This window comes from Oncorhynchus tshawytscha, linkage group LG05, assembly GCF_018296145.1.
Source record: "Oncorhynchus tshawytscha isolate Ot180627B linkage group LG05, Otsh_v2.0, whole genome shotgun sequence".
NCBI classification, from domain to species: domain Eukaryota; kingdom Metazoa; phylum Chordata; class Actinopteri; order Salmoniformes; family Salmonidae; genus Oncorhynchus; species Oncorhynchus tshawytscha.
Genome location: NC_056433.1, coordinates 45,602,477 through 45,615,547, shown reverse-complemented (window position 1 = coordinate 45,615,547; position 13,071 = coordinate 45,602,477). Strand labels below are relative to the sequence as shown.

The window sequence follows — 13,071 nt, the reverse complement described above, 5'->3', positions numbered from 1 at the left end:
TCCCTGTGCATCACCTCTCCCCTCTCGCTCCCTGTGCATCACCTCTCCCCTCTCGCTCCCTGTGCATCACCTCTCCCTCTCGCTCCCTGTGCATCACCTCTCCCCTCCGCTCCCTGTGCATCACCTCCCCTCTCGCTCCCTGTGCATCACCTCTCCCCTCTCGCTCCCTGTGCATCACCTCTCCCCTCTCGCTCCCTGTGCATCACCTCTCCCCTCTCGCTCCCTGTGCATCACCTCTCCCCTCTCGCTCCCTGTGCATCACCTCTCTCGCCCTCTCACCTCTCCCCTCCCTGTGCATCACCTCTCCCCTCTCGCTCCCTGTGCATCACCTCTCCCCTCTCGCTCCCTGTGCATCACCTCTCCCCTCTCGCTCCCTGTGCATCACCTCTCCCCTCTCGCTCCCTGTGCATCACCTCTCCCCTCTCGCTCCCTGTGCATCACCTCTCCCTCTCGCCACCTCTCCCCTAGTCTCTTTTTCTCTTTCCAATGCCAACCACGCATCTCCACCTTAACTTGTTTTTCTGTGACTTCTTCACAACCCCTCTCTCTCTCTCTCTGTCCGTCTGCCTCTCCCTCCCTACTTCTCTCTCGCTGACTACATCGTGTTTAAAAGAAGAAGAAAAATCTTTCTCTGCCTGTTACTTTATCCTCGTCTTTCTGTTTTCTCTATCCTCATGCCTTCCTTCTCCATCTCTTTTTCCTTTCATTCCTTTATATCACTTAAGGAGTGTTTGGGTGCCTGCATTGATAATAGCTCAAGAGATGTGAAAACATTGTCAATAACATCATTATGAGCTAAATTCAATTTGAGAAATTGAGTTAGGGAGGTTGGAGTAGGGACATGTGGCCTCCTACACACGAACGAGCATCGGGGGTATTGTCTTTCCTTCTGGAAGTATTTCGACATACACAGCCCCCCTTCACTCACTTTCATGTGTCAAATTTCAGATCTCTAGTCATATTCTGATGTGTTTTATGGAAACATTTTGTTAGACACACCCCCCAAAAAAATTAAAAAAGCTTTTCTTGGTTATACTATTCATGTCATGTGGTGCTAAATATATAGATTGTTTATGCTAGTGGTTCAGCAAACTCTCTCACAATTTCAACACAAAACACATTTCCTGTAATCGAAATAGAATTACCCGGTTGTGGATTGACTGAGTGTCTCTTCAATAGCAAAGTGACAAACACTTGGAACATATGGAACATTCATCAATGCAAATAATTAGCTAATTTCTCGCTCTTGTTTAGTTTTCCCACAGTACTAATAATATCAATGAGATCCACGCTATAAAGTGTTATTGTCTACACACTGAAGAAGGCTGTGAAGCCAAAACGTGGATGCAGTAAAAAATAATAATAATAATCACACTTTTCTTTGCTTATCTGTACACAGTTCAACAAGGACTTACACAAGTCTAATCTTTTGACGTCATCAGCTTTTTTAAAGTTCACCAAAGAGCACAAAACCACTCCATATCTCAACGGGTTCACAAACTTCGAAGCCAGCGATTGTTCTCGAGAGATCGATCGTAATTTGATACACTTTCAACATGTCACTGATGGAAGCGTCTCAGAGGAGATCGGTTGCACTCTATGGCAGTTATTAATCTCTCTGTTCTGTCGTTAGAGTAGCGAAACAGGCTAGCAGAGCCAACTTCCAGCTAGAGGGGGACTCAGGGGTTTACAGTGCTGTCATTGTCATCATAAGTGTTGTATTTATTGGTGTTGTGTGTATTTGCTTGTGCAAACAAACTTCCCCTTTGGGGATGAATAAAATCCTATCTTATTTTAGGGACTTTGAGGGTAACAGACAGTGTTGTCATTTTCATCCCTTCTCTTCCCCTTTTCCAGTGAACGGCAGTTGCAGTGGTGCCTACTGCCCAGAGAAGGAGAGTGGGCCAGAGCTGGGGGGCAGTGAGGGCACACTGATGCGCTGTGGGCAGAGTCTGGCGGTGCCGGTGCCACCAGGGAGCCAGCCAGGTCCAGTGGGTCATTACCACAGTGTCCACTGTGAGCGGCCCACACCCACACACAACCTTCATCTGCAGGACAGCCAGCAGCAGCACGCTGAAGCCAGGTAAGAACGACCAGACAGGTTCTGACAAGAACACCGGCAACATAGGGGTCAGTGCAGGCCTGAAACAGTATAGCTGTCTGTCGATGTGTTTCTGTTGATCAGATTGTTTGTATTTTTGAAACACCTGGAATTATGTTAGCAGTATACGCTCTACTATCGTATTAACACTAATAACATGATCATATTGATAAAATGAACAGTAATCATTCTACGCAGGTAATGGTATTGATAATAATCCCCATATAAATGCGTACTTCGTCTGTCAAATGTAATTACCTATAGCATGTAATGACATTTCTCATAGAGGAGGCAGGTACACTACGTAACATCTATTCACTGGTCAGAAAAAGATTCCTATCACCCTCTCTGGCCTCTATACACTCCAAAGTGCTTCTGGAGAGACATTCAATTCTCCCATATTGTCTCCCCGAATGCCATCGCTGCAGCCAAACAGGAAATAGCGCTCATGAAAGAAAGGGGGGGCTCTCTCTCTCTCACACACTCTTTATTGACCAAGAAAAAGTCCATCTCTGGCTCTATCTAGTACTTTTCCCCAGTGTGCGTCGAGAGAGAGGGAGAGAGAGATAGAGAGAGAGAAAGAGAGAGCGAGAGGGAGGGAGCGAAGAGAGAGAGAGAGAGGACAAAGGCAATTCCTTCATGGAGACAGGGGAGAGAGAAAGAGGGGCCTTTTCACATCACTCAAGAGCCTTGCACAAAATCCATAATGAGCGAACTGACAGGAATTATTATGTAGGACATCACAGCGACGCATGGAGAAATACGACCTGGCTCCCCATTCACCGGGGGCAAGATTCCCACCATAATACACAGTATTGTAAACGCTGACCCTTCACAGGCCGCCATTATGCCAACAAACCAGGTGACTCCTATTTATCCCAACATGTAGGCTTAGGTTTAACCCCTTTGTGTCATCAAAGCCTGTCAGACTAGTGACACACAAGAAGGCTCATCCATCGCCTCTTCTTCTGTCCTCTCTATCTGCCGCTCTCCTATTCTTAGCCATAAATGCCCATTCATAACTGCTCACAGGGCTCAAGGTCCCCTTTCATTTATTCATGAAATCACTCCCGGATCATCTGTTTCTGGTGGATGCTGCCTTGTTTTGAAAGGGACACCACAAGTCACTAACTAACCTTCCGTTTCTCTCTGAAAGTCCTCTGGCTGTGTGAAGTGGATGTTAGACCCCCTGACTAAAAGACTTTTAGTTCTGTGGGGGCTCTCTGGGGTGAGATGTTATTCTTGTAGCCAAAGAACGAGAGCACGGGAGAGCAGAGAAAGAGAGAGGGGGAGAAAGAGAGCCCACTCTAGGCCAGGTCTGCAGCTCACAGCCTTGCTGTTGTGCGAGGGCTGAAAGCTGCGGCGTGTGGGAAGGATGGCTTGGCAGGACCCAGACAGCCGTGGCCTTTATCTATCAACAGCGGGCGGCTAATAGTGCTCATATTCGCCCCTGTGTTGTCCTAATAGCCTCGCTCTGCTCAGATTCCCTGCCGTGTGTTTTTCCCCTCTACAGGTCCTCTGCCTTCCAGAGATCCCTGGCCTCTCCCGACCCAGGCTGCGGAACCTCCAACGGGACCAGGGCACTTCCTCTCTCCTATCCCATCAAACAGGAGGCATCCATGGGCTACAACATCTCACAGGGACCAGGGGTCCCCACCACAATCCAGGGTGCCTTCCAGAACAGCAGGGGAAACATTGGGGTCCGGCGGGGGGAGATGGAGGGTCCTCTCGGTGGAAGCGGTGGTGGCTTAGGCAGTGCTCTATCGGCAGACTCGGCGTACCCGTTTAATAATGAAGATGGCTCCTCCCCGCTGTCTTTGTCCCCAAGCGGCTCCCGTCATTCAGCGCGGCTGCTCACTACTAGCAGCCTGAAGAGACGCTGCCTGTCCCTGGCTTCCCAGTCCGCCGCTGCCAGCAGTAACGCTAGCGCCGTCGCGAACGCCGTCGTCACCGCCACCGAGGGGATCGATATCACCGCCATTATCTGCTCCTCCCAGATGTCCGTGGTGGCCTGTGTCAACGGGCTCCGGACAAACCCCTCACCCCAGCCCAGCGACGGCTTCTCCTCCCGGGCTGGCCCCCACAAGCCCCCACCCCCCCAGCAGTGCAGCAGCCCCCAGCAGCCCCTCTCACAGGAGAGTTGTCAGCTGCCCTCGCCTGCCGCCTGCCTGCTGTCCCTCTCCTCGGGCTCCTCCTCGGGCTCCTCCTCCTCCTCCGTGTCGTCTCTGGACCCGGAGCAGCAGAACCAGGGACTGTGTGAGGAGCCTGGCTCCATGCAGCCGGGGGGTGGAGGAGGAGGAGGAGCAGGCGCCGATGGGCTGGGTCTGCTGATGAGTGGGGCCCTGATGACGGGAGGCCTGCTTGGGAACGTGTCTATGCTGGAGGGCTGTCAGAGGGCCGGTGGAGGAGCACTGAAACAGGAGCCTCTAGATGACTTCTCTCCCAGCGAGGAGGAGCTCTTTCAGCACCACTACCACCATCACCACCATTATAATCACCTGACTGGCCGCACTGCTGCCAGCCACCTCCGTCCTCACCCCCACCACCCTGCCCCCCCGCGGCCCTCCATGCCCCCACCCTACCACCTGCACCAGTACGGGGGCCCAAGCCCGGGGGGCTTGCTGCACCTCCAGAACCAGCCCACATCATCTTCATCTTCTCTCCTCTCGGGCCTCAAGACCTCGAGCCCCGTCGGGGGAGAGGACGGTGGGCCGCTCAGCGACAAGCAGGTCTGCCGCTGGATTGACTGCAGTGTGGCGTACGAGCAGCAGGAGGAGCTAGTGAGGCACATCGAGAAGGTGCACATCGACCAGCGCAAAGGGGAGGACTTCACCTGCTTTTGGGCCGGCTGCATCCGCCGCTACAAGCCCTTCAACGCCCGCTACAAACTCCTCATCCACATGAGGGTCCACTCGGGAGAGAAGCCCAACAAGTGTATGGTGAGTCCCTCTCCCCACCATAGAAATATAATTCATTGAATGGAAATCCCCATTCAAGTAAACGTGATGGGTGTGCTGGCGGCCATATTGAATGTACCCATGCCATTCTAGTAATTCCCCACCCTGAGTAGAGAACCAAGCCACTACGGTTGGTGTCGGCAGTCAATGTTGTTCACAGCCCACTTTTCTGAATGGAAGCCATTTTTTATGGTCCATTGTACTGTAGGTTACATTTCTTGTTTCCGCAGTATATTTTTACTGTGTGAAATTGACACTTCCCAGCTTGTGCAAACAGTTTGATTGTATCCCTGCATATGTATCCCTGCATATGACTTTTTCCAGTTTCCACAGAGCCTGCTCTCTTTTATTTAAACATACATTTTGGAGCTGCTGTGTACAGTACATGTGTAATACATGAACAGGTGAAGTTGATGGTAGACTGGTTCCTAATATCCCTTATTTGGTATTTCATTGAAATTGGTTGGTGTCCAACCAAAAAACGTGCCGTGTTTGGGTGATAGAAGTAATAAAAAAAAGTAAAAAAATTATATCCTCAGAGACTGATGGTCGATTGTGATTCAAGGAAACATCTACATCAACAAGATACACTGTTTCCAAAAGCAATACGGATCATTTTTTCATTGCAAAGGTTTTTTTCCAATGATAAAATCAGACTAGTTTTAAAAAAATTGAAAATGGATACATTTGTAGTCACAGTATTTTTTTGCAGAATGTTTCAAGCACACATTTTCCATTGAAGAAAAGCATTATAATTGGAGCAGTGTAGCTCGTTTGTATAAATTGCTTTGTGGTTGTATTCTTTACAGGTGAAGCTCTCCTATTCCACAAGTCAACACACCAATCAACGTCAAACTGTCACTCCCCAGCATCCCTTAGCAAATGGAAAAAGCCCTCCAACCTAGAGAAGGATTTAGTCCAAATACACAATAGTCCACAATTTGTGTTGGGCGATGTCATGTTTATTTTCTCTCACTTTGCCGTTTTTTAAGAAGGGATTCAGATCATGAAAAACTAACACATCTGGTTAACATAACCAAACAATGCATACACTTGATCCCTTTAAATGGAAGGTTTAAATGTCTAGCTGTCCCACAAGTATTAAGTGAACTGGCTTTTTTTATCCAAACCAAACACAGGGAAATATGTAGTAGTCTAGTAGAAGAAGAGGCTTACGAAGCAGAAGGACGGATGGTAAAATATCTTGTCTTGCTCAATTCAGAGTTTCACCCAACCCCTGTCCGAAATGTTCTTCCTCGTTCTAGGAAAACCATCCAAAATAGAATTATTATTGTGCAATAGGATCGTAGCCTAACACCACAAAAATACCTGTTTTATTTCTATTTATGTTTTATGAAATCCCAGGCGATATATAGAAAAAGATAATCATATTTTGTATACTTTACTGGCTGCTCATTATTGTGAACGTGTGAAAAGTGCCGAGCGTCATAAGTTGTTAAGTGAAATGCAGTTAAAGTGTTTAAGTGTTAAAGTGACACTTAACACTGCTTTACATTGTTAGCTACATTTTATAGGATTTTTTTTTTACACGAAGGCGTCGTGTAGTATTTGAATGCATAATGAGCACTGGAAGTTACTGGAAGTTCCTCAGAGCCATCGTTCATTAGTGCGTGTGCATGTTGTCGCTCAAAATGTGCTCAGGCTGTGAATCTTCTCTCAACTCTGTTGTGCTGTTTTTCACGCAAATTCTGGGAATTCTAGGGAATTCTGGGAACACAATTCCCTGTGTTTTGGTCCAGCTGTTGGTTTAGATTTTTTCAGAGAGTGTTGCATATATGTTAAACACTCACATTTTTTTCTTCTCTTGTGACTGTTCATGCCAGTATAAGCTGAGTGTGTCTCAAACTCTGTCACGGAGGTCAGTTTGGTGCCACGTAGGACAGGAAGGGAAATAGACGGAGTGTGTGTTCGTGTGTGTCTGTATGCGTACGTACTGTACTACATGTATGTATAAATGTGTGTTTGTGTGTTTGTGTGGGGAGATGCTTACCAGATGCTAACACTAGAACAATTCGCCTCAGTGTAATGGAACCGCTGGGCTCTATCTCGGGACGGGAGGCAGTGTGTGTGTGTGTGTGTGTGTGTGCGGGTCCAAGCTACACATCACAGCCTCCCAATCACTCAGACCTCAGCAAGGCCTCAAACACACATACACACACACACACACACACACACACACACACACACACACACACACACACACACACACACACACTTACTTGAATTTCTGTTAACCCCTACAATAGGAGGTATTGATTCTATCCATGTTGGATTCTAACACTCAGTTCTCAAACTGAACAAAAACAGAAATGTATTCAGACTTGCATAAACACTTCTAATGAGTATGTATTTAGATTCAGCTCGACAGAAAGCCTTAGAGAAAGTGGAAGAAAGTCTGCACGTGTTTTGCATGTGTCTGAGGCAATGAGTTTGTGTTTGAATAATGGTTGAGAGTGTGTGGTCATTCACGTGCAATACTATGGCGATAGATCCCTGCTATAATTTGTCACAAATGTGGGCTATGATTTGTAGTGGGTATGCATTTATACGCACAGCATGTGTGTGTATATGTCGTCGTATCTTATTTCGTATCCTTATTTAGTCCTTATGCGTCTGTGACCACTGCAGTCAGAAGTGTTTGACTGATGCCTGTTGTGTTTGCTGTACTCATGCAATAGACAAAGGCATTTAGGAATTCCAGCTATTTGCACAGAGGAAACAGATGAGACATTTTGATTCAGGACCAAATGCTCCAGAACCCCCCTCCACCCCCCAGCTAATTCCTTTATTATCTTTCCAGCGGCAGATTCCAGTGGGCGCTCATGAGTTGGAGCTGCGCTCACATCCAAGCATAACACTCCCCTCCAGCCTCCTCCAGCTGCACAGCATTTGTTTCATGCGGTGTCTTGGCAGGAAAAAGTCATTATCACAACACAAAAGTCGTTCTCCGACCTCTCGCTTGTCACTGTCCATACCTGGCTATGTTTAACGCGGACCTATGTTTAACGCGGTCCCCCATAAAAATTGCGACTCCATCTGTAACCATTGAGTTCGGAGAACTTGTAAAGCCCCCCCCACTACTACAATTAATGCAGGCCCCAGGGCTGTTGTATAGTAGTCTGGCAGGCAGGAACACACGGGCGAAAAGGAAATGGCATAATCTCTCTGCAATATCCTGTTATGTTTCATGCCTAATTCGGAGTGTTGTTTTAGTTTATTACATTTTTTTTTTAAATCTTGTCTGCATAAATATTAAAAATATATCCAGCAACCGGAGACCTGACATAGTCACAGGCTTTGATAACTTAGTGGGTTATATCGAGACGGTCCTGTGGGCTTAATGTCTCTGAGTCAGATAGCTCCACTCTGCACCCTGAAGTTCAGATAAATATTCATCTAAACCCTATATAATGTAGAACTTGATGAGACACGTCATGCTGGACCATATCTTGCGTTTGGTTCTTGACTTGGTTCTCTCCGAGTCTCCACAGATGAACTGAATGGCAAAATTGTATGACATTGTTTTGAAATCCTGTCCATTGAAAGTATTGCACAATGTTGGACTATATGGATGTGGAGAAGGCCTGTTGAAGGATTCGCTTGTGCTTCCCTCAATTTTTTGTCAGTAACTTACCTGAGAAGTTGACTGGGTCAAGTTGCCTTTTAGATACATACTCATTGTGGTTCAGTTGACTCTTTAACCTACAAGTGCCTTCAGAAAGTATTCATACCCATTGACTTTTTCCACATTTTGCCGTGTCACAGCCTGAATTTAAAATGGATTACATTGAGATTTTTTTGCTCACTGGCCTTCACACAATACCCCATAATGTCGAAGTGCAATTATGTTTTTACAGTTTTTCTTTTCAAATTAATTAAAAATGAAAAGCAATAAGTATTCAAACCCTTTGTTATGGCAAGCCTAAATAAATGAATGAGTAAAACTTTGCTTAACAAGTCAAATAATATATTTCATGGACTCATTCTGTGTGCATTAATAGTGTTTAACATGATTTTTTGAAGGACTACATCATCTCTGTACCCCACACATACAATTATCTGTAAGGTCCCTTGTTTGAGCAGTGAATTTCAAACACAGATTCAACCACAAAGACCAGGGAGGTTTTCCAATGCCTCACAAAGAAGGGCACCTATTGGTTTCTGGAGCATTTGGTCCTGAATCAAAATGTCTCATCTGTTTCCTCTGTGCAAATAGCTGGAACCTAATGGTTAAAAATATAAAAAAGAAGACATTAAATCTCCCTTTGAGCATGTTATTAAGTTATTAATTACACTTTGGATGGTGTATCAATACATCCAGAAACAACAAAAATACAGGCATCCTTCCTAACTCAGTTGCCGGAGAGAAAGAAAACTTTTCAGGGATTTCAATGGTGACGTTTAAACAGTTACAGAGTTTAATTTCTGCGATAGGAGAAAACTGAGGATGGATCAACAACATTGTAGATACTCAGCAATACTTACCTAATTGACAGAGTGAAAAGAAGGTAGCCTGTATAGAATACAAATATTCCAACTGTTTGCAATAAGGCACTAAAGTAATACTGCAAAAAAAATGGCAAAGAAATGAACTTTTTATCCTAAATAGAAAGTGTTATGTTTGGGGCAAATCCAATACAACACATTATTTAGTACCACTCTCCATATTTTCAAGCATAGTGTTGGCTACATCATGTTATGAGTATGCTTGTAATCGTTAAGGACTGTTGAGTTTTTCAGGATAAAAAATAAACGGAATGGAGCTAAGCACAGGCAAAGTCTACACTGAAGTTGTTTACCAAGAAGACAGTGATTGTTCCTGAGTGGCCGAGTTACAGTTTTGACTTAAATCTGCTTGAAAATCTATGGCAAGACATGAACATTTTTGTCTAGCAATGATCAACAACCAATGTGACAGAGCTTGAAAAAATAATAGGCAAATGTTGCACAATCCAGGTGCGGAAAGCTCTTAGAGACTTACCCAGAAAGACTCACAGCTGTAAATCAGTGCCAAAGGGGATTCTGGCATGTATTGACTCAGGAGGTTGAATACTTATCTACTTATCTTGTTTTTTCCATAATTATTTCTACAAATGTTAGAATTTTTTCTTCCACTTTGACATTACAGACTGTTTTGTGTAGATCGCTGACAAAAAAAAAGACAATCAAATACATGTTTATTGCACTTTGTAATACAACAAAATGTGGAAAAGGTCAAGGGGTGTGAATACTTTCTGAAGGCACTGTATAACTCTGTGTCGTCCATCAATATTTTTCAGGTGTGTGGAGACTTTTTAGGGCCAGAGGCATAATGCCCACTGAAACTGAGGGGACGTGTGCCCCCCTCAATTATCAATTTGTATAATTAAATAGAAGATATGGTTTGTTTTACATATAATTCATTCAAAGATATTAGATATAGCCATCAACAGAATTAGGACAGATGTAATTACCGTTTTACCATGTACTTTCCAAGTATATACCTGGTAATCTCTGTCAACAATTAAAATAGTGTTACCCATTTTACTTTAAGAACACATTTGGTATTTTACCCTCCAAATTGAATAAAGTTTCGGTTTTAGTTTTGAGAATGATTGATAACTCAGAGTTGCACCGATGCCACCCACGTCATAATGATAAAACACACCCCAGCCACCACCTCACCTGCCTAATGAAACCACTCTCTCGACACACACACCACCATATGCTGAAGGAAAATTGACTGCAGTCAGCCAGGGACCTGCTGGGAAAAAAAGCATAGATCATGGAATTTCCTTTTTTTTTCACAGGTGTGAAACCAGCAAACATATATATTTAGATTTATTAGACTGATTTTTGGAAGAGAGTGGCCCAAATCCCCCACAAGCAGACGTTGAGACATACAGCGGCGTCCGTTGCCAAGATGGCGTGGTGTTTTCTCCGGGTAAATGGAGTCTTTTGTGAGCAATCAGCTCCGACACAGGAGATGAAACGGCGAGTGCCATTAGCTAATTAAAACTGAGGTTCTACACATGACCCGGCTTTTCCCCTGAACGCTGTCCTGAAACCGGAGCCGTCTGTGCGTAGGGCGCAGGCGGCGACTGACGTTGATATTAATGTGTTTGTACCAGTACGAGCCGCTGACACTCCGGCCTGTCTGGACTGCTTAGCCAGCGCAATCTTTCAGAGGCTGGGACTCTGGCCCGGTAGCAGCTACCTGCAATGAAGACATATGATTCAGAATTTTAACCTAGACGGCCAGGTCTGTAGGCATGAGCCAGCTCAGCGCTCACAGAGACCCACACACCTCTGTACTGGAGGAGAAGGGGAGGGAGAACTCTGTATGATGCAGTTAAACATGAATACTCAGAAGCAATAGGGGAGAAAGGGAGAGAGGAGGCTTCTTTTTTTTTTTACATGTCAGGACTAAATGGATAATTGTATGGGGAACTTGAGTTCTGATAGCTTGCCTAGAATTTGAAAGCGCAGAGTAATTGAATTCGGAGCACAAAAGCAATGGGAGCCCACAGTAACCGTCTGCGGTGTATCTGGGAAGGACAGTGTCAACCCATGTTTACTGCCGCTGTATGACTGTGGGTCCAGAGCGTCCCTGCCTGCTGTCAATCATTTGTGTACCCACCCTCCCGGTCTCTTATCAATCAAGCCTGTGGGCAACCATGTCCAATTGTTATTTCATGTATTCTATTGGTGCAATGAAGCCATATTGTCATGCCATCGTTATCTTCTGCTGTCTGTCAGATCCTATGTGCCACTTGGCTGTCTCGGGCGTCATGCTAATAGTGGAGAAGCACTGACCATATGCGATACATATATTAGTATGATGAAACTGCTGGCAGAAATGGTCTGAGACTGATGTTTTGGCATGGTAATGAAAGGCCTGGATATAGATGGATCTTGCTTGTTTTCCTTGTCGAATAAGCCAGGCCAAGTTCTTGTCAAGCCATAAAAGTTTTCCAGTCAATCTCTTTACAGTAATGCAATCCAGTCTTTTGTCTTCTCTCTCTCTCTCTCTCTCTCTCTCTCTCATCATTTGGGTCTGTATCTAAATACTTATATATATATATATATATATATATATATATATATATATAAAGAGCCTCAATTTTTATATTTCATTTCGCTACAGCTGACACAGATAAAAGTATTATGAAGCCACAGTGAAACAAAGTTAGAGATGCAGTGAACCAGCTCCCCTGTCTCAGACTGCGTAACCAGGTATCAAAGCAGGGACAATCCACTATATGCGATACCCTAATTCCATTTGTCTGGAATGCAATGTTTTGAGTTTGTAATTTCCTTAACATTTAATCACGGTTTTGTATCAGAAACCTGATCGACCGGGCTGAAGTTGACAGGCTTGACTCTAACATAGCGCAGTGGTTGTGTCATAATTGTGTCCCATCCAAGTCCTTAATCAGTTTAACCTCACCAGTGGGCCAGATCAGTTTACTAATACGTGGGAGAGACGAACAGAGCCGTGTTCAGGGTCTATTGTCCAGGCACGTTCCTGGGATCTCTGAGGGGATGGATGGGGACCTGAACAGGTCTGTTGTAGAACACTGGTCTAACATGTGTTCTGGGATCTCCTTCTAAGGTAATAGGGCTCATTAGACCAGATCCACCAAATGACACCCTAGTTCCAAATGGCAGCCTACTTTTGACTAGGTCCCATAGGACTCTCGTCAAAAGTAGTGCACTATATAGGGAATGGGTTGCCGTTTGGGATGCTGCCACAGTTCCTAAACGATTCCAAACAAAGCACTTTGGGTTCTCTAATGCTGCAGTGTCAAGGGTCATATAAAACATGGGGTCTTGCTTGTAAACCATTTAAATCCTCAGGACAGACAGGCTTCTTATGGAAACATTTGGAGGCAGTTTACCAGGAATAAAGAAAAATATACTTTCTCGAGCGTCGTACTCCCTACGTAACACTAGCCTCGTTTTGTACTGACCGATGAGACACCATTTGTGACCGAGCAGCAGCCATTCCGC

At 45.1% G+C, this 13,071-nt stretch overlaps 1 protein-coding gene across 1 annotated transcript in view; it reads left to right on the top strand.

The window, feature by feature from the left end:
- The window catches only part of LOC112250644 (zinc finger protein GLIS1), a 105,209-nt gene that overhangs the window by 50,146 nt on the left and 41,992 nt on the right, over nucleotides 1-13,071 (top strand). The window contains exons 3-4 of the mRNA XM_024420965.2: nucleotides 1,858-2,083; nucleotides 3,615-5,040. Coding sequence (XP_024276733.1) covers nucleotides 1,858-2,083; nucleotides 3,615-5,040 — 1,652 coding nt within the window. The remainder of the gene's footprint in view (nucleotides 1-1,857; nucleotides 2,084-3,614; nucleotides 5,041-13,071) is intronic.